General features: G+C 43.8%; 1 protein-coding gene across 4 annotated transcripts in view; it reads right to left on the bottom strand.

Annotated features, from left to right (window-relative positions):
- MLH1 (mutL homolog 1) overlaps positions 1-21,007 on the bottom strand; it is a 45,099-nt gene that overhangs the window by 7,032 nt on the left and 17,060 nt on the right. For 3 of the 4 annotated variants that reach the window (XM_010982038.3, XM_031469908.2, XM_031469907.2), the window contains exons 11-14: positions 20,282-20,435; positions 13,392-13,768; positions 10,763-10,911; positions 660-768 (exon numbers count right to left, since the gene is read on the bottom strand). In XM_010982038.3, the coding sequence (XP_010980340.2) occupies positions 660-768; positions 10,763-10,911; positions 13,392-13,768; positions 20,282-20,435 (789 nt within the window). The remainder of the gene's footprint in view (positions 1-659; positions 769-10,762; positions 10,912-13,391; positions 13,769-20,281; positions 20,436-21,007) is intronic. The other variant, XM_064496744.1, reaches the window with a different exon arrangement.

Raw genomic sequence — 21,007 nt, forward strand, 5'->3', positions numbered from 1 at the left:
GCAGCACCCTCTCATCCATACTACTGATTCAAAAATGCATAATGTAGGTTCTATACTCGACAGGAGCCATCCACCAAGGTCCCTGGAAACAGTCAGTGGAGACATCGCCGGCTAAGTGCTGGTTAAGTGCTGGGCAAACAGCACTGCGGGGCTCACCCTTTGTGCGCTCATCAACCCCGCTGGCTCTCTGGCGGCTGGAACAGGCCTCCACTACATCCCCAAAGCCAGGCAGAAAGGAGGCATCAGGTCTCCTTCCTCCTGCACCCCCACCAGCCCCCTGCTGTACCCCGCAGATGCTAGAATTCTCCACCAGCACCAAGTCCTCCACACCCGGTTCACAGCAGCCAACATTTACTGAGCTCCGGGCACCTACCAAATCCTAGGCGTCTCATGTCATTTTATCTTTACAAAATCCTGCAAGTTAAGTCGTAATACCCCAAATTTACAGATGAGAAAATCTGAGAAGCAAGTTAGGAAAGTAACTTGTCCACGGTTACATCAATGGGAAATGGTTGAGCCCAGATGTGAAACCACATCTGTGTGACTCCAAAGCCAGGGCCCTTTCCAACTACATCATCTTGCTCTCCCCACTTTTCCCGCCTGTGCCTCCAGGACCGCTCCCTAAGAGCCCTGCCTTTTCCACGTACGCGCTGATTTACCTAAGTCTCGTGGTGTTGAGAAGGTATAACTTGGTCTGATGTTGTGCCAAGGCCCACTGAGGATTCACACAGCCCACAAAGGAGTGGTCACGCAGCATCTCCCGGAGAGCTGGAAAACAAGGCACGGGTCAGTAACGGCATCCCACCCACGCCTCTCCGCCACCCAGAGCACCAAGCGCTGTGACTAGAGGGGACAGACAAGCCAAGATGCCCAAACTGAGCCTCTTGCTGAAAACAAACACAAATGAGGAGTAAGTCAGAACTCATCTTTCAAATGCAACCTGGAACTACCAGAAGATTAAGGAACACTCAAAGACTGCAATCCAAGACAAAGCAGGAAGCCAGAGAAGTAACGAGAGCTCTGAAGCCAGCTGTATCTAAAGACACCAGAGGAACCACAGGAATCATGAACTTCAGTTTCTGCGGACTCTGAGGTGTAGAAAGCGAAAAACAAAAGCCTAGGGATGGTGTGAAATGGTGACTGTGATAGGAGACCACTGGCAGCCAGAGTTCACGCTGAGCAGGTTGCCTGAAAACCTCAAGTGGAGATTTCAGTTTAAGCTGACTCCAGGCTCACTGTTCCTGATAGAGTCAAATGCAAATTCACTCTGGAGAAATTCGTCTTTGATTCAGACTTCAAATAATTCTTCACAGATAAAGTACCAGGAACTAGTGGTCAAAAAACTACAAAACACGCAAAGAAACTAGGCACCAAGAATCAGAATCCGGAAGAAATCACAGAATTGTACCTGCCAAGGTTTTAGAGACTGGAAAAATCAACAAAGATGATAAACTAAGTATGTTCTGTATGCTGAAGAGGTATTAAAACATTGAGAAGTAGCAGGAGACTATAAAGAATGATCAAGGAAAGACAAATATTATCACTTATATGTGTAATCTAGAAAGTAGTACAAACGAACTTACTAAACAGAAACAGACTCACAGACACAGAAAACAAACTTACGGCTACCAGAGGGGAAAGTGAGTAGGGGCATAAAATAGGAGTTTGCAGTCAACAAACTACTATACAAAAAATAGATAAAGAACAAGGATTTCCTGTATAGCACAAGGAACTATATTCAGTATCTTATAATAAACATAATGGAAAAGAATCTGAAGAGACTATATACATATATATAAAAAAACGGAACCATTTTGCTTTACACCTGAAACTAACACAGTATCGTAAATCAACTATAGTTCAATTTAAAAAAAAGAAATAACACCAATCTTACATAAACTCTTTCAAAAAATAGAGGAAGGAGGAATAATTCCTACCTCACAAGGCCAGCACAACCCTAATACCAAACCTAGGAAAACATTTTAAAAAAGGAAAACTTTAGACCAATATCCTTCATGGTCATAGATGCAAAAGTCCTTAACAGAACATCAGCAACTTAAATCCAGCAACATTAAAAAGAAAAAGAATACTGTATCTTTACTAAGTAGGGATCGGGCCAGGAATGCAAAACTGATTTAGCATTTGGAAAAATCTCACCATATTAACAGAATAAATGAGAAATATCATATGATCATTTTAACATTTTAATGGATTTAGAAAAATTGTTTGGTAACAACCATTTATAATTGAAAACTCTCAGCAAACTAAGAATAGAAAATAACTCTCTTAATCTGAAAAGGGCATCTATGAAAAACTTACAGTGAACATCACGACTGGTGGTGAAATACTGAATGCATTCTTTCCACAACGGAGAACAAGGTAACAAATGGCCACGCTTACTCATTCCATTTGACCTTGTACTAGGGGGGCCCAACCACTGTAATGAAGCAAGGAAAGGCAACAGTATAAAAATATGAGAGGAAGAAAGTGGAGATGTCTCCATCTGCACCTTCGGCAAGGTCACGTGACACGAGGTCTTCTGTATTTTAATATACTAATGGGGATCAAAATTTCGTGGTAAACAATGGGAAAAATAATTTTATTTTGACTCAATCTTAAAAATTAAAACAAAAACAACAATAATTTATATTAAAAATGATCAAAGAGATTTCCAAAAGAATCAAATAAAATTTCTAAAAATAAAAAGGATAATAATTGAAATTAAAATCAAGATAGACTGACAGAATAGACAAAGTTGGCAAGGTAATTAATGGGAAGGTAGATCTAAAGAAATTATCCAGAATGCACCACAGAGACAAAGAAAGGGAAATAGGAATGAGTGCTTACTAAGCAACGTGGAGGCTTAGTATGTAACTCATACTTAATATGTAACTCAGGTCCCAGAAGGGGCAGGGCACAGGGGAGAGACAATCACTGAAGACTCTCAAGACAAAATATCAGAGAATCCCAGCGGTGATGACAAGGTACCAAGCCTCAGCTCTACAAAGCCCAACAAAATCCACATCTGCCACACAGAGAAACTGCAGGGCACTAAAGAAAAGAGATCTGGAAAGCACTCAGAGATAAGAGAGAGAGATTACTCCACAAAGTACCAAAATACAAGACTGACAGCTGAATTTTCAGCAGTGAGAGCAGAAGCCCAAGACCGACAGAATAACACCTTCAATGCACTAAGAAAAAATAACTGCCAGTCTGGAATTTTAAACCCAGCAAAGAAACTTAACAAAGTAAGGATGAACTGGACAAAGCAAAACCCAGTTTGCCATCCCAGGCCCCATCCCATGAAAAGTCTGAGGGAAAGAATCACGAGCAAATGACAATGGCTAAATCCAAACAAGCTGACAATAACCACGTGGAATGGAACAGTTAGATACTCACATGGAAACTGCGAGTTTACCACCACACACCAAAAATAAATTCCAGGGGGACTAGAAATTTAAATAGAAGCATTTTAGGTGACAATGTAAGAGCATATATTTAATTATCCCAGAGTTAGAAAAAAACTTCCTGAGTAAGATTTAAAAAGCCAATCTGTAATGAACTCAAAATCTGCCTACATTAAATCTAAGAATTTCTTTTCATAAAAAAAATACCACACGAGCCCTAAACTGAGGGAAGATATTTTCATGTAACTGATTACTACCTAGAAAAAAAAGAAAAACGAAAAACAACCTCCTGAAGTCAGAGACCAAAAAGCCAACAGCAAAGGGAACAAAAAGCTTGAACAGGCACTTAACAGAGGACATATACTTACTCAACTTCATTAGTAACCAGGGAAACACAAATAAAAACCACCATCAGATACCCTTCCACCAACACCAAAGTGGTAAAAAGTCTGACAATATCAAACACTGGAGAAAAAGCAGAGCAGAGTAACTCTCTGCACTGTGGGTGGGACCACACACTCAGCAACCCCTCTTCGGAAGACAATCTGTCATTTCACAAGTCAGCGCAACTCTAGGTAAGCGGACTCCCTGCACAGAGCCTCCTGGCCAGGGTGCCAAGTTCCTGACCCACTCAGGTCTGGGGAAGGGGCAGGGAGGGCAGGGCTGAGGCCACCTGAGGCCCCCACATGTCCTTCCACAGCAGAATGAATGACTGAACACGTGGCAGAGTCATGAAGTGGAATCCACCACAAACAGAGAAAGTAAACCAGAGCATATGTAACAGGATGGATGAATTTTAGGAACGTGTGTGTATATTTACATACATTGCAGATAAATACAGTGTAATTCCCTTTATATAAAATTTAATACTTAAAACTAGATAATAGATTTCATAGGGCTACATATGCATGTGGTGAAACTATAATAAAAGGAAACAACAGTCACAAAATGTTGGGTCGTAGTCATCCTGAGGGAGGTGGGAGGGTCTAGGACAGGGAAGGGGAGCACAGGGCTGCACTGGGGATGACTCGTGCTGTTCCTTTTTCTTTTTCTTAATTAGTTTATTTTTATTTAATTTATTTTTTGAAGAGGGGAGGTAACTAGGTTTATTTATTTTATGGAGGTACCGGGGATGGAACCCAGGACCTCGTGCACGCTGAGCACGCGCTCTACCACTGAGCTATATATACCCTCCCCTCTCTGTGCTGTTTCTTTAAGCAGGTATTCTCATGTTTTCTCCTGTAGATCCCACTTATGTTTTATAAACATGATTTTGCATCTACTAACATATATCTGCACATGTGTGTGTACGTGTACATACACATACACTTAATGAAAGAAGTAAACACACCAGCACCACAGAGGGGACGGGGGCCAAGGTTTGGAGACAACGGGGCCAGGGTCTGGGACAGCAGTAAGCCTGTACATCACATTTTCACTATACTTTTTGTCAAGGTTGGGCATCGCACGTGAGTTCTCACATTATTACATAAGTTCTGCAAGTCTCTGCTCCCCCCTTAAAAAGAGGCTTATTTTTCTCATTTTTTAGAATAAGTGTTCCCCTCTGTTCCCACTGGAAACTCAATGTCTCTACAGGATGTTCCGCGTAGGCGGAAAGTGATTATTTTAAAAGCTGGAGGACATCAAATAATCTTGAATAATGAGGCACTGGAGGAAAGAGAAGCGATGTAATCCACTAAAAAAGGGTCAGAGATTTTTTCCATGCAGATTTTCCAACGCAGCTCTGATGCGCCCACAGCCACCGAAGCGAAGCACAGCCTGGCCGGGGGTCGGGGGAGGCGGAGGCGGCCGCTCCCCGCACGGGGCTCCCTCCAGGGAGGGAGACAGAGCGACGGAGCGCAGGCGGGGCTTTTCCTCCCCGGGCTCCGCGCGGCTCCACGCACCCGCCACGGCCTCCGACCAGGACCTCAAGCACCTGTGCTTCACTCCTCCCCTGACTACGCACTGGAGGTCGCTGGGCACCTCCCCGTCGTTCTGCCAGCAGCAAAACAGGACAAAATCCTCTGTGCTTCCAGGCCAAACCCCATATCGGAGTTCATGATGAGGCCGTGGGTCTCAGCACAGTTTTCCGAGAAGCGGCAAGTAAAGCCGCCTCGAGGAAGGGCGGGCATCCTCTGGTTCCTGACGGCCCCATGCGCAGCCCCCGGGCACCATGGCGTCTGGCTGTAGCCTGAGCTGACTGAGAAGCCCTCCCAGGCAGATGTCACCCCATCACCCTGGCTGACGTAGCCTTCTGTCTCTGTCCTAGAACATCTCTCACCCACCTTATGTTACAGCCGGCAACTCACTAAACAACCCTCACAACCCCATGGCATTCTTCAAGACGGGGGTTTGAACCCACTCAGTGCATTTTCTGCCTCCAGGCCTGGTACAGCGCATTTCTGTACAGAAGACACTCGACTAACGCTTGCTGAATTCATCTTCTGCACCAAAAGAAAGTGTCATCTAGAGACAAACCATAGGGAATATGTACATTTAAGCCCTGGTTTGTTCACCAAAGACCAAGAAAATATAATAAAATTGAGAATAAAACGTTAAGCACATTTTCAGATTCAAGTGATAGCAAATAATTTACGACATTCCTCCTCTTCCTTAATTAACAGATCAAAATAATGTGACTGGCGATAAGTAACTTGGTCATTACTAATCCGAGATGAGCCTAATTCCATGGAACACGTGACTGGACACTGGGCCAGATATTAACCTTGTTTGTTAATCGAAAGTGTGCCCAGAGGAGCGGGTAAATCCATGGACTCAACAAAGGTGTCTGATAGAGGTTCCGACTCTGATATCTCTTCAGAATAAAAATTCCCGGGCTCGCCCTCCCAGTCACTCCTTTAGCAAAGATCTCCTGCGTCCCAACGCAAGGCTCTCTGCTGGAAACCACGATGAAATAATCACACAAGTGAGAGCAACTAAGAGTGTCCTTAACAGAAAGCATCTTACTTCTATTCTGGGCCAGGGGCACAGCTCTGTGAGGGAGCAGCCAGGTTTTGGCCCACCTCCCCAAATCCGAGCTTCAGAGAAGTCCCCGCATGGCATTCAACTCAGACCACCAGCTTCCTGCTTGGGGCTGTGGGTATAAACAGGTGCCGGTGGGCAGGACCTGAGGCAGGGGCCCTTCCCCTCAGACACGGGTCTCAGGTGCTCATTACAACAGTCCAGTAAGGGCTGCAGAGGAGCATCAGTTTACAGAGCAGGGAAATGATATCCCCAAAAGATGAACACATTTCCCACTGGCTGCTGGGAGCCTCAGCAGAGTTCTCCAGGCTTCAAAGAAGTGCTCACTCCACTCCCCACACCCAGACAGCGAGTGACTCCCTCTGTGAGACCCTACACTGCCTGTCTGCAAAAAGCCTCAGCCTAAGGGCTCAGTGCTTGTCCCACAGCAGCAGACCTCCGGCTGAGGCCACTCCAGTAATGACCCATCTTGACAAGGCAGGTACCCAGGCCTGTTTTTCATTGCTAGGAAGTTCCCATTAAATTGCCAGGAGCCTCTGAGGCTCATCTCCCATGCCATTTCCTTATTTTAAAGCAGAGATAGCAGTAACTGCTCTGCCTCCCTCCCTAGACTATTTTAGAATTAAATGAGATAACATGCATGAATACACAATTTTAGAACATTTAGATTATCAACCCAGCCTCAGCAATGGACTCCAAACCTGACCAAATTTGGTGCAGGTTAGTCTTATCCTGCACTGAAAATGGTTGGCAACTATTCTGAAATTTATTGAAATTATGACTTTAAATATCCTGCTGTGTGTGAGGACTACAAAGCCTTAAAGAAAACATTCAATTCCAAATCTGAGGGAGTCTGTCAATTCAAGCAACTGTGAGGAAGACTGCTAAACACATCAAGTAATAGCCCCCTCTTCCTTTTATTATTTTAAATGGTTTTAAGAGCTCCCAGCCTGAAAGCCAGTAACTGAGGGAAGGAGCAAGGGGAGTGAATCTTCATGGAAACAGAAATCAGAAGCCAACTGGTCTACACCAGGCAAGACCTTAGTCACAGCGAGTGTGTACCCTTCCCATGTAAACACATATGCCTTGCCTCTCCCCACCCGCACACGAAGGCCCGGAGTGCAAAGGAAAGAAAGAAGGAACGAGGAAGGGCCATCTGAGGCCTTCCTGGAAGCGTCCAGACACACGGTGAGTGAGACAAGAAAAGGCGAGGGGCTTCTGAGTCTGAGCAGCTGTTCAGGAGGGTACGGATCAGCAGAGAAGGTACTGAGTTGCTCCCTGGCCGCTCATTTCTTTTGACATACATTTTATAGCAGTGTTGAAATTTAACTTGTTTAATTAAGAAATGGATAAGAGGAAGCAGGTGCCAAGATGGCGGAGTGGAAGGACACTTGGCTCACCGTCTCCCACCAATACACCAAGAGAAGAGGTAAAATTGTCACTATATGCAGATGACATGATCCTATATATAGAAAACCCTAAAGGCTCCAAACACAAACTACTAGAGCTGATAAAAGAATTCGGCAAGGTAGCAGGATGTAAGATTAACATACAAAAATTAGTTGCATTTCTTTACACTAACAATGAAGTAGCAGGAAAAGACAGTAAAGAAATAATCCCTTTTAAAATCACATCCAAAACAGTAAAATATTAGGAACAAATCTGACCAAGGAGGTGAAAGACTTACACGGGGAGAACTACAAAACACTTTGATTAAGGAAATTGAAGATGACTTAAAGAAATGGAAAGATATCCCATGTTCTTGGACTGGAAGAATCAATATTGTGAAAATGGCCACGCTGCCTAAGGCAAACTCCAGATTTAATGTAATTCCTATCAAACTACCCATGACATATTTCACAGAACTAGAACAAATAATCCTAAAATTCACATGGAATCACAAAAGACCCAGAATTACCAAAGCAATACTGCAGAAAAAGGATGAAGCTGGAGGAATAACCCTCCCAGACTTCAGACAATACTACAGAGCGATAGTAATCACAGCAGCATGATATTGGTACAAAAACAGACATATGGACCAGTGGGACAGAATAGACAGCCCAAAAATAAACCTACAGACTTATGGTCAATTAACCTTCGACAAAGGAGGCAAGAATATACAATGGAGAAAAGACTGTCTCTTCAGCAAGTGGTGCTGGGAAAACGGGACAGGAGCATGTAAATCAGTGAAGTTAGAACACTCCCTCACAACTTACACAGAAATAAAAATAAACTCAAAATGGCTTAAACTAAGACATGACACAATAAACCTCCTAGGAAAAAACATAGGCAAAACACGCTGACATACATCTTAGCCATGTTCTCCTAGGACAGTCTACCCAAGCAATAGAAATAAAAGCAAAATTAACAAATGGGACTGAATTAAACTTACAAGCTTTTGCACAGCAAAGGAAACCATAAGTAAAACGAAACGACAACCTACAGAAGGGGAGAAAATATATGCAAATGATGCCACTGACAAAGATTTAATTTCCAGAATATATATAACAGCTCATACAACTTAATAACAAACAAACAACCCAATACACAAATGGGCAGAAGACATAAAAATGCAGCTCTTCAATGAACACATAGAAACGGCCAACAGGCACATGAAAAAAAGGCTCAATATCACTAATTATCAGAGAAATGCAAATCAGAACTACAATGAGATATCACCTCACGCCAGTCAGAATAGCCACCATTCAAAAGTCCATGAACGATAAATGCTGGAGAGGCTGTGGAGAAAAGGGAGCCCTCCTACACTGCTGGTGGGAATGTTATTTGGTGCAGCCATTATGGAAAACAGTATGGAGATTCCTCAAAAAACTAAAAAAAGATGTACCATATGATCCAGCAATCCTGGGCATTTATCTGGAGGGAACTCTAATTTGAAACAATACATGTTCATAGTAGCACGGTTTACAATAGCCAAGACATGGAAGCAAACTAAATGTCCATCGACAGATGACTGGCTAAAGAAATTTTGGTATATTTATACAATGGAATACTACTCAGCCATAAAAAAGAATAAAATAATGCCATTTGCAGCAACATGAATGGATCTGAAGATTGTCATTGTAAGTGAAGTAAGCCATAAAGAGAAAGAAAAATGCCATATGATATCACTCATATGTGGAAGCTTAAAAAAAAAAAGAGGACACTAATGAACTCATCTACAAAACAGAAACAGGATCACAGACATTGTAAACAATTTTATGGTTACTGGGGGAAAGAGAGGTGGGAAGGGATAAATTTGGGAATCTGAGATTTCCAAATGTTAGCTACCATATATAAACACAGATAAAAACCAAATTTCATATGTATAGCACAGGGAACTACATTCAGTATCTTATAATAACCTTTAATGAAAAAGGAGATGAAAATGAATCTAAATACATATATGCATGACTGGGACATTGTGCTGTACACCAGAAACTGATACATTGTGACTGACTGTACTTCAATAAAAAGAAATGGGTAGGGGATGAGGAGTGGAAAGGCTGGGGCTAAACTGCATGGACAAGCATGCAGAGCTACCCTCTGGAGCCCCAGCAATGAAGGCCACTTGGAGCATCACTGACTCATCAAGTGGGGTCAGTACTGCTGTTAGGACCATGTCACCGTCACACACCTCAGTCCCTGCGTCACTTCATCCCTGGGATATGACGAGCCTCCTTTTCATTCCTATAACCACAAGTTACTTTGGGAGTAACAGTAACCCAGATGGACTTCTATACTCAGGTATTCTGAAAGCTGCTTCTGAGGAAGATGATAATGGTTTTTTTTTTTTCACTTTGTCTTTGGGATATAAAAATATCTATTGACTCCTTACTATGTAACAAGTGTTTTACTTACCATTTTCTCTCTCATCAGCACAATAAGCTTCAGGGGTAAAATTAATCTCAATTTACAGATGAGGAAAAACTGAGGCACACAGAAAGGTTAAGTCAGGAGTCTAAGGTCACACAGCAGAAGCAGGAGTGCCAGGGTAGCAACTAGGGCCCTCCCAAGCCTGTGCACTTTCAGCAACAGCACACCCCAGTCAGGCCACAGGATTAGAAGTGTGCTATCATTACACTTTTAGCTCAGACAGGAACAGACTGGGGATTACTTAAATGACCACTTTACTCTGACTTCTGTGGTCTAATGAGAGTACCGATTAATTCTAATTTAAAGCCAGAGACTACTTTTTCCCTCCTTCCCCGAGCTGAAAATTATCTTTAAAGCTGCTGCCACCACGGGTTAATATGGGAAGCAAGGTTTGCTCAGCACAGAGGCCATCCCAACATGAATGCTTTCTGCATTTCCAAATATTTCATTTTAGCAGTTTTGGCCCTGGAGGTCCCAGGCAGCCCTGGGCATTTACGTACCCTCATGTCCCTGCTGGTTAATTTCTTCCTGGAGACTCAGAACGCTGGTGAGGTTAATGATCCTCCTCCGGGGGGTACAAGCTGCGGTCATTTCCTTTTGGGATGCATCATCCACCGTTTCCATGTCAGAGCCTTCCCGATGTCGCTTTCTGCAAAGCAGATAAGGAACAGGCAGCTCATTACTGTCTTAAAAAACTTTCTTTTATTGCTGTTTTTTTTTAAATTAAAGTAGAGTTGATTTGCAACACTGTTAGTTTCAGGTGTACAGGCATAGTGATTCAGTTTTACATATACATATAATATATATTCCTTCTCATGTTTCCATTATAGGTTAAAAAATACTGAATACAGTTCCACGTGCTATACAGTAGGACCTTGTTGTTTATTTTATGCATAGTAAGTAGTTTGTATCTGCTAATCCCAAACTCCTAATTTATCCCTCCCCTCTCCTTTCCCCTTTGGTAACCATAAGTTCATTTTCTTGGTCTGTTAGTCTGTTTGTGTCTTATAAATCAGTTCATATGTGTCATTTAAAAAAATTCAGGGCAGGGGAGGTAATTAGGTTTACTTACTTGTTTGTTTTTAATTTTTTTTTTAATGGAGGTACTGGGGATTGAACCTCGCACATGCTAAGCATGTGCTCTACCACTGAGCTATATATGATCCAGCAATCCTGGGCATATATCTGGAGGGAATTCTAATTTGAAAAGATACATGAACCCCAATGTTCACAGCAGCACTGTTTACAATAGCCAAGACATGGAAGCAACCTAAATGTCCATCGACAGATGACTGGATAAAGAAGCTGTGGTATATTTATACAATGGAATGCTACTCATTTTAGATTCCACATATCATATCATATTTGTCTTTGTCTGACTTGCTTCATTTAGTACAATAATCTCTAGGTCCATCCATGCTGCTACAAATGGCATTATTTCACTCTTTTTTATGGCTGAGCAACACTCATTGGATATGAGGTACATATACCACATCTTCTTTATCCAATCATCTGTCGATGGACATTTAGGTTGCTTCCACGTCCTGGCTATTGTAAAGAGTACTGTGATGAACACTGAGGTGAATGTATCTTTGGAATTTTGTGTCTTACATGCTGGAGAAGAGAGCAGCTTCTCTGTGCTGGCTCTGCACACCTGGGGAGGGCTCCCCGTGCTGGTGGCAGGCCAGTGAGATCAGCCTGTTCTCCCGAATATCGCTCATCTGACACCTCTCAGGCCCGAGCAGCTGGACTTTGGAACCTGGCTCAGCCCGTAGACCTGCAGGGCCTTGGGCAAGTGGGCTAACCTGGCCAAATCTCCTTCACTCAGCCTTGCATCTCTCCATCCCTTAGGCACTGTCAGAAGGCCAACCTCCTATGGCCATGAACGAGCCCACAAGGTGCCTGTCCTCACCATGCTGACTTTTTAGGGGGTGAGTCAAACAACAATGGAAACAAGGTCACTTTAAGTAGCAACGCGTGCTGTGATGAAAATAAAACAAGGTAACATGATAGAATGATGAGGAAGCAAGAGGAGAGAGAACTTTAGATTACACGGACAAAGAAGGCCTCTGGCAACATATGATATGACATCTGAATTGAAACCTGAGTGACAAGAAGCTGGAGTGTTCCTGGGCCCAGGGACCAGTGACAGCAAAAGGGAGAGAGCTCAGTGAGGTCAGGTCGCCTGCAGGGGCAGCGCGGCCAAAGTGCCTCCACGGGGAGGAAGGGAGTGGACTGGGGGCGGATAGGCTGGTTTCACCCCAAGAGCAGTAGGAAGCGCCAGTTTTCAGCAGAGGAGCGATATACTGATTTCTGGTTTAGAAAGATTTCTCTGAATGCTGGGTGGTTAGTTCGCCAAGTGATAAACAGAAATGGAACACTTTCTGGCCAGGCTTTTAAGAGCATTAAATGAGATCATGCACGCAAGGTGCCCGGCACACATGGCGGATGCTCGATAAATGTCAGCATCCTTTATTATTCTCTGGACACAAATCCTGTAAGTCGTCTTGCTAGGCTGGCTTGGAAATGAGCAAACTGGAGTTAAGAAACTTGCCCGAGTTGCAACAGGCAGTTAGAGCCAGTGTTTTGGGGGTCAGCCATCAGGCAAACGTGTGGCCTTGGGCAAAGGACTTCACCCTGAGCTCCGCGGTCAATACCTGCACATAGAGATTTCAATGATGTGCCCTTAAAGCACCTGCAGAGGGTGCACTGAAGATGCTCAAAATTAAACAACAGTCACTAGTACAGCTGTGCCTGCCCCTCTCTAGCTCTTTCACCAGCAGCTCATGTGCTTCAGGGAGTTTCGTGCTTTGAAGTGAAAAACTGTGCTTCTGAAAGGAGTGAGAGCAGCTTTGAGCAGATGAAAGAATCCTCTGGATATTTTAGGCCCCTCTTTCCAGCCACCTCTGCTGTTGAGGCTTTGTCAAAATTCATTACTAAAATTAAAGGATAAATCTTCTGATTTTTCCTTCTGATGTATTTTTATATAATGTTTGGAATCATAGACATTTAAGGTATTTCAAAGGCCACTGTGATGGGTGACTCTCAAGCCATGGTCAAACGCAGACAGTGGACCAGGCCCCAGCACCATCCCATCAGAGGGAGAGGGCGAGTCAGGCAAGGCCGTACCTGGGGTTCTCCGGGCTGGAAGGTGGCCCTCTCTTCTCTGATGGCTCTGAAGCCTTCTTTGTTGCATCCCCCTCCAGGCCCTGATGACTGGCAGCTGCTTCAGCAGGAGCTGGGAGTTCAGGCATTTCCTCATCCTGCTGCCTGGCCCCGCTACTAGAAGCATCTGTCCTGTCCTCTGGGACATCAGCCTGGGGCTGACTGGACAGGGCCCTGCTCACAGGCTGCAGGAAGGCATCGAGCTTCTGCTCCCGGGAATCTGTGCGGACCATCTGGTAGGCGTAGACCTTGTCGCCACTTCCAGAAGCAGCTGAGGAGGTCACACCCGCTGTAGATTTAACCACCTCCCCAGAGGGGCCAGCAAGACCTGGTAGTAAAGTCTGCCAAAAAAGAAGACAGTGGAAAGATTCAGAATATGAAGTAACAAAGTGCAGGTCCACAAATGGAGCAGAAGCCAGAATCAGGGAGAATTACCATTACAGAATTATTCTCTGACCAAGATTTGACTGACGAAATAAAAGATGTAAAATTATAAAATTCAAAAATTCAGCAAAATTCTTATAATTTAAAAATGGGTTTGATATAGAAATACTAGTATAAATTCTCATATTTGTCTCTCTCTTTCTGTTTTGTTGCCATAAGAGATTTTATTTTTTTCATTGTGGTAAAATACATATAGCTGTTTTTTTCCTTAACTGAAGTACAGTCAACTTACAATGTATTAATTGATTCAGTTATACATATATATATATTCCTTTTCATACTCTTTTTCATTATAGGCCATTACAAGGTATTAAACATAATTTCCTGTGCTATACAGGAGGACCTTGTGGTTTATCTATTTTATATATATATATTTAGCCATTTTTGAGAGTACAATTCTGTGGCATTAAGTACCACCATCACCACCATTTATCCTCCCAAACTGAAACTCTGTACCCATTAAACAGTAACTCCCCATCCTCCCCTCCCTGCCAGCTTCTGGCAACCACATTTCTTCTGCATCTTTAAATATATGTATTTCCTAGCTTTTTCCACTGGAGAGGCCTGAAAGCAATGACCACCGGTAGCACTGAGGACCCCTGATCCCAGATTAAAGTCTCTAAATACCATTCCCCACTAAAATAAACCAGAGTTCCTTGGAAAAGTGGCCAATTCCAGGGCACAGGCTGGGAAAGTACAGAGTGAGCCTACAAACATCCTGCTTCACCAGAAACAAAGAAATTATCAAAGACTAGTGGAATTGGGTCAAAGGGACAAGAGCACCAGCCCGAAGGGGCTTCCACTGGCTAAAGATGGAATAATTTCAGAATTAATAAGAAAATGACTACAACTGATTAAATTAAACTGCTTTAACAGCTATGACAAAATTACTAAAAGAGAGAAGAGAGAAAAATGGAGAGGAAGAAGGGAAAGAGAGATGGTGGAGGGAGAGACAGAAAGAGAAAACAAGTCATTTAATGTTACTGAAGACTGCTGGGACGCCCACCCATTTCCCTGCAAACTGACAATCAAAGGCACAGAACTCAGCATTTACGCCTACTTTCTAGTATGCACTGTACTTCAGGATAACCAAACAGCTCTAACAAATGAGGGAAAATTATTCCACCCAGAAAAATTACAGTTCATTAATAAAGAAGAAATGGTAAAATCAGGAAAAAATCACAATCTTGCAATCCTAATGACATAACTGACTCAGACAATGGTCATCAGTGAATGGTGGAACCATTACGCTAAGTATCGATGGCGTGAAGGAATCGGGCTCTAACCAGCTGAACTGGAGGATAAACCTCATCACAGGGACAGAACAAGTCAGGCCATCAGGCACCCCCTGCTGGGATGCAATAGAAAGTACATGGCATCATCCATCATAAACGCTCGCAAAAAAATTTTTTAATCTGAATATAATCATGCCTCTAGATCTAATTTTTCAGTTTATAGGAAATTTAAAGGATTCAAGCACGTCAAAGGACACTAAGCAGCAGCAATCAGCCAACCCTAAATGTGCACTTTCCAACTAGCTTTAGAATAAGCTAGTAAAAACAACAACAAAAAAAGGATGACTTTCCTGGTTTCAAGGAAACATAGCAACCAAACATAATGAGTAGAACTTGACTGGATACAGATTTGAACAAAACTACTTTTATAAAAAGATCTTTCTGGGTGTCTGAATATGGACTGGATATGTAAAACAAAGATGGCGAAGTGTCGATGGCTGTTGAAACTGCGTGATAGGTACATGGAGATCTGCTGTATCATCTGCTTGTATGTGTGTTTACAAAGATTCAATAATAAAGAGTTAAATAATTAAAAGTTAAAGTAGCAAGTCTACTCAAAAAGGAAAAACCCTGGACAGTTTAAAGCCCTTGTAATGTATTTACTTTCATTTGCCTATGCAACAGCCAGGTGGGTTTTGGGAGGTAGAAATTAACAAAACTACTTTGCAGGTAGTAATTTTACTTTATTTCATTTTATTTTAACTGAGGTACTGGGGATGGAACCCAGGACCTCACGCATGCTGAGCATGAGCTCTACCACTGAGCTATACCCCCCCACCCTGCAGATAGTAGTTTCAAAGTCCAGAAAAGTGAAATACCTTGTCTAGTATGCTAGAGATGGAACAAACCACAAGAGCCACCAGGGTTCCTGATTTCCACACCAAATGGCCTCACTGCAAACCAGGGCTGCTGCTGTACTGCCCCCCAAGTGGAGCACAAGGCACCAGGTGGGGAGCAGGAAGGTGGCCCCATGGCCAGAAAGTCAGGAGCCAGGGCAACCTGCTGCTGGCAGGGCAAGAAAGGATTCTGATGACCCCACAGGAGCAGGGACAGCCTGAGTCTGGACCCCTCTCATTGCTCTGTCTAAGCAATGCACTGACAAGAGGCAGGCTCTGTGATCCAGAAACTCACCTTCCTTCTTTTTAAAAAAAATTATTTATGCATTTATTTTATAATAGGGACAGTATTTTAAAAGTTGAAGTATAGCTAGGTATACAGTATTATACAGGTATAATAATATATGCATGTAGGTATACAGTATAGTAATTCACAATTTTTAAAGGTTATACTCCATTTATGGTTATTATAAAATACTGGCTCTACCCCCCATGCTGTACAGTACATCCTGGTGGCTTATTTTACACCTGATAGTTTGTACCTCTTAATCCTCCACCTCCATCTTGCCCCTCCCCCTTCCCACTCCCCACTGGTAACCACTAGTCCCTTCTCTGTATCTGTGAGTCTGTTTCTTTTCTGTTATATTCACTAGTTTGTTGTATTTTTTTCAGATTCCACATATAGGTGATATCTTACAGTATTTGTCTTTCTCTGTCTGACTTACTTCACTTAGCATAACGCCCAAGTCCATCCATGCTGTACACCAGAAACTAATACAATGTTTTAAATCAACTGTACTTCAATTAAAAAGCAAACAACCAACCAACCCATTTAAAATATTGACAGAAGAACTGAACAGACACTTCTCCAAAACAGGAAATGGAGTTGGCCAACAGGAACACGAAAAGCTGCTCAGCATCACTAGTATCAGGGAAATGCAAGTAAGAATCACGATGAGGTATCATTTCACCCCTGTCAGAACGACCATCATCAAGAAGAACACAAATAACAAATGTTGGCAAGGATGTGGAGAAAAGGGAACCCTTGTACAATGTTGGTGGAAACGCAAATTGGTGTAGCCACCATGGAAAACAATATGGAGGTTTCTCAAAAACCCCAAAATAGAACCACCACATGGCCCAGCAACTCCATGCTTGGGCATATACCCAAGGAAAACAAAAATGTTAATTCAAAAAAATACATACACCCCATTATTAACAGCAACATTATTTATAATTGCTAAGACATGGAAGCATCTGAAGTGCACATCAACAGATGAATGGATATAGAAGATGCAGCATATATACATAATGGAATATATAATTCACCCACAAAAAAAGATATTTTGCCATTTGTGACCCTCCATTCACTTTTTTTTCCACTCCCAAAACCAGAATTTTATAACTGGCATAAACATTTCCATTGCCTCAAAAACAAAATAATACCTAGAAATACACTTAACCAAGGAGGTTACCTATACTCTGAAAACTGTAAGACAATGATGAAGGAAATTGAAGATGATCAAAGAAATGGAAAGACATCTTGTGCTCTTGGATTGGAAGAATCAACATTATCAAAATGGCCACACTACCCAAAGCAATCGACAGATCCAATGCAACCCCTGTCAAAATACTCACATTTTTCACAGAACTAAGACAAACAATTCCAAAATGTATATGGAATCATAAAAGACCTCCAATTGCCAAAATAACCTTTTGTAGGTTTTTTTTTCCCCTTTCTCCTTTTTGCTCTCTTTTCTTACAGTTTGATGACTAGAGAAGGTTCTTTAACATTTGTTGTAAAGCTGGTTTGGTGGTGCTTAAATCTTTTAGCTTTTGTCTGTGAACCTTTTGATTTCTCCATCAAATTTGAACAAGAGCCTTGCTGGATAGAGTATTTCTGGTTGTTAAGTTTTCCCGTTTCATCACTTTAAACATATTGGGCCACTCCCTTCTGGCCTGTACAGTTTTTGCTGAAAAATCAGCTGATAGCCTTATGGGAGTTCCCTTGTATGTCATTTGTTGCTTTTCTCTTGCTAATTTTAATATTTCCCCCTTATCCTTAATTTTTGTCAATTTGATGACTATGTGCCTTGGTCTGTTCCTCTCTAGGTAGATTCTTTGTAGAACTACCTTCCTTTTGAAGACATACTAGTCAGGACCCTGCAGTTCTTCTGGGAACTAAAATGTAATCTAGATAAATGAATCTGGCTGACAGGATAAGACAGGAGGGAAGCCAAGAGGTTCTTCTCCCGGGGGAGCCACAGACACCCTCCTGGGTCTCTGGCAAACCCTTGCCCTAGGACCTCGATCAGGACAGCTGCCTAACCTACAACTCACACTCTGGGCTTCTCCTCCCACTGCCAACTACCCAACCTATTTTCAGGGCCTGGCAATTCCAGATTTTCAACTATTAGTGAACAGAACCCCATCCTCTGCCCAGACCTGCCCCCTGGCCCTCAACTTCTCCCAAATCACTGCGGGTTTCCATTTTGCTCCTCTCCAACCCTGCCGTCTTCCACGCTGCAGCCAGAGCACTCCTCACAAAATGCAAACCAGATCCCGTCAATTCCTCTCAAGTTGAAGTCTAAGCTCTTCAACGTGCTGCTGCAAACCCCTCTATCTGGCCTGAACTCTGCAGGGAGCGGAGGCCTGCACCACCCAGGCCCAGCGTTGCTTACCCCTGGCTGCCCCCAACAGCACCCAGGGAAGCTTTCACAAAGTATTATGCCCAGACCCCGCCCCCTGAGGTTGATTTATTGGTTTGGGGAGGGCCCCGGGAAATCCTAAAGTCCCCCAGGTGATTCTCGGCAGCCATTAGAGACAGCTTCCGAAGATTACTGGACTCACCATGCTCAGTTTTCAGATCCTCAAACACGTATTGCCTTTACCCTAGCCCTTCCCTCTGCCAGAAACACCCTTTTCCTTCCTCATCCCCTTTTGTCCACCTAGTTTCTTCTCAGGCTTCAGGTCCCAGCCTTCGCCTTCCTCAGGCTCAAACCTGAGCCAGGAGCCCCTCCACCCTCCTCCCTGTTTGTCTCTGTCGTGGGATGTAGACTCTAGGAGAGCGTGAGCTCTCAGTGAAGCCAGGAACCTGTCTGTGCTGGAACCCCAAGCACCCACAATGCCCCACCCATTGGGAAGCCTCCGTGCATATCTGGGGAGGGAGGCAGAGGATGAGCACTACAGGGTGCTGAGGCTAAGTGAGCAACAACAAGGGATAAAAAAAAAATCCTAACAGCTACCGAGCACTTCCCTGTACCATCAGATCCTGCTCCGAGGGCTCACACTCACACCGCCCCCACCCTCAGCCCCAACAACCTGCAGGTGCACGGCCCACCCTGCCTGCGTCCCCTCTCACTGCCAGTGCCCCGCAGTCTCCCATCTAGGCCCCTTCCAGGGGGGTAACCATGGGAAGTGCTTTTGGGAAGCACTCATCTGCTTGGTAATTTAAAAAGTTTTCTGAGAAGTAGGACTCACAGAAGTTGGCTTCCCGCTTGCAGGACCCAGTGCAATTTAACGGGGAAGATGTTTCCATTTGCATAGTTTCGGTGTCTGCTGTGCTTCTGATGAACACATGCTCACTATGAATACAGGACTGGCCAGAATCACACTACCTCAGAACTGGGACGGGACACTGGACATCATGTTATCAACCTGCTTATTTCACAGATGGAAAAACTGAGGCCCCAGAGAGAGGGAGTAGTTTAGAATCAAAGCACTTAGAACCTGGTTAAGTGTAGTTAGATGAATGGTGCCAGGCCCTGGACTAGACTATGCAATTGCTATTCACTAACTACTTGGAACTGTCCATGGCTGTCAGGGTGACTGGTTCCCCCTTTACTGAGGGAGACATGGAGGCCAGGGAGGGTGAGTCACACAGCAGTAACCCAGGTCTGACACCAAAGGCCCCGCTCTGGCAATGGCCTCCCCGAGCCAGCCCCTGCCCTCTGCCCTGGGTACGTGGGATCAGCCTCTGAAGGTCTCTGAGGAGAATGCAGGGGAGAGGTGCCCTTCTCTGTAGTAGACAGCTCGCCTTCCTAGGAAGGTGGTCTTGAGGACCAGAAGGAGGCACAGAGAAGAGCTCAGGCCTCAGGACTCCAGGTCCAGACACAACATTGTAAAACCTTCACAGTTGGGTTCAAAGAAGGAAATGTTGCTGAAAGAAAACTACCAAAGTAATAATGACAAAGTCCTCAAGCAACAGTCAAGAACCTGGGCCCTCACGTGTGGCGGGGCATGTTTTAAGGTGGCAGATGAGCGGGGAGAGGCGCCCTACCTGGGTGAAGTACGTCCTGGAGGCGTTGGAGCCCAGGAGCTGGTGCTCAACGTGCTGCTGCACACGCTCCAGGATGCTGTCTTCGTGCAGGAAGTGAACTTCGTGCTTCGTCGGATGCACGTTGACGTCTACATTCTGGGGGCTGATTTCTAAACTGGCAGGAAAAAGAGAGAACAATCACCTCAGATGGTGGGGAATGTGGGAAAATTCACTCACAGTGTATGTGGTGGCCAGCAGACACGGGGAGGCCTAATGACACAGTGGTCAAGCCTTCAGGGTCAAGTCTGCGTGACCTGGGTTCAAATGCCAACTCTGCTACTTAATGCTGAGTGGGCATGGCTAAGTTGAAGCATCTTTCTTTGCCTGGGTTTCCTCACCTGTGAACTGAACATAACACATGGTGGGGATTCAATTCGTGTAAAGCACTTTGCATGTACCAGGCAGTTTATTATACATTAGCAGTTATTACCATTACGTGGAATTTCTTATTACATAACCCAGGGCAAGGTGCTTAACTTTTCCAGATCGTGGTCACGAACCTATCCCCTATTGACTGTTCAGTATTACATGTAGATCAAAACATGAGTTATGCTGTACACCAGAAACGGACACATTATAACTGATTATACTTCAATTAAAAAAAAAAAGGAAAATATGTGAGAGAACTTCTATCATTAAACTGGAGCACAAAAGTCAGGCTGGAGGCTGTACCAACTACCAACTTGC

Source organism: Camelus dromedarius, chromosome 17 (genome assembly GCF_036321535.1).
Source record: "Camelus dromedarius isolate mCamDro1 chromosome 17, mCamDro1.pat, whole genome shotgun sequence".
NCBI lineage: Eukaryota > Metazoa > Chordata > Mammalia > Artiodactyla > Camelidae > Camelus > Camelus dromedarius.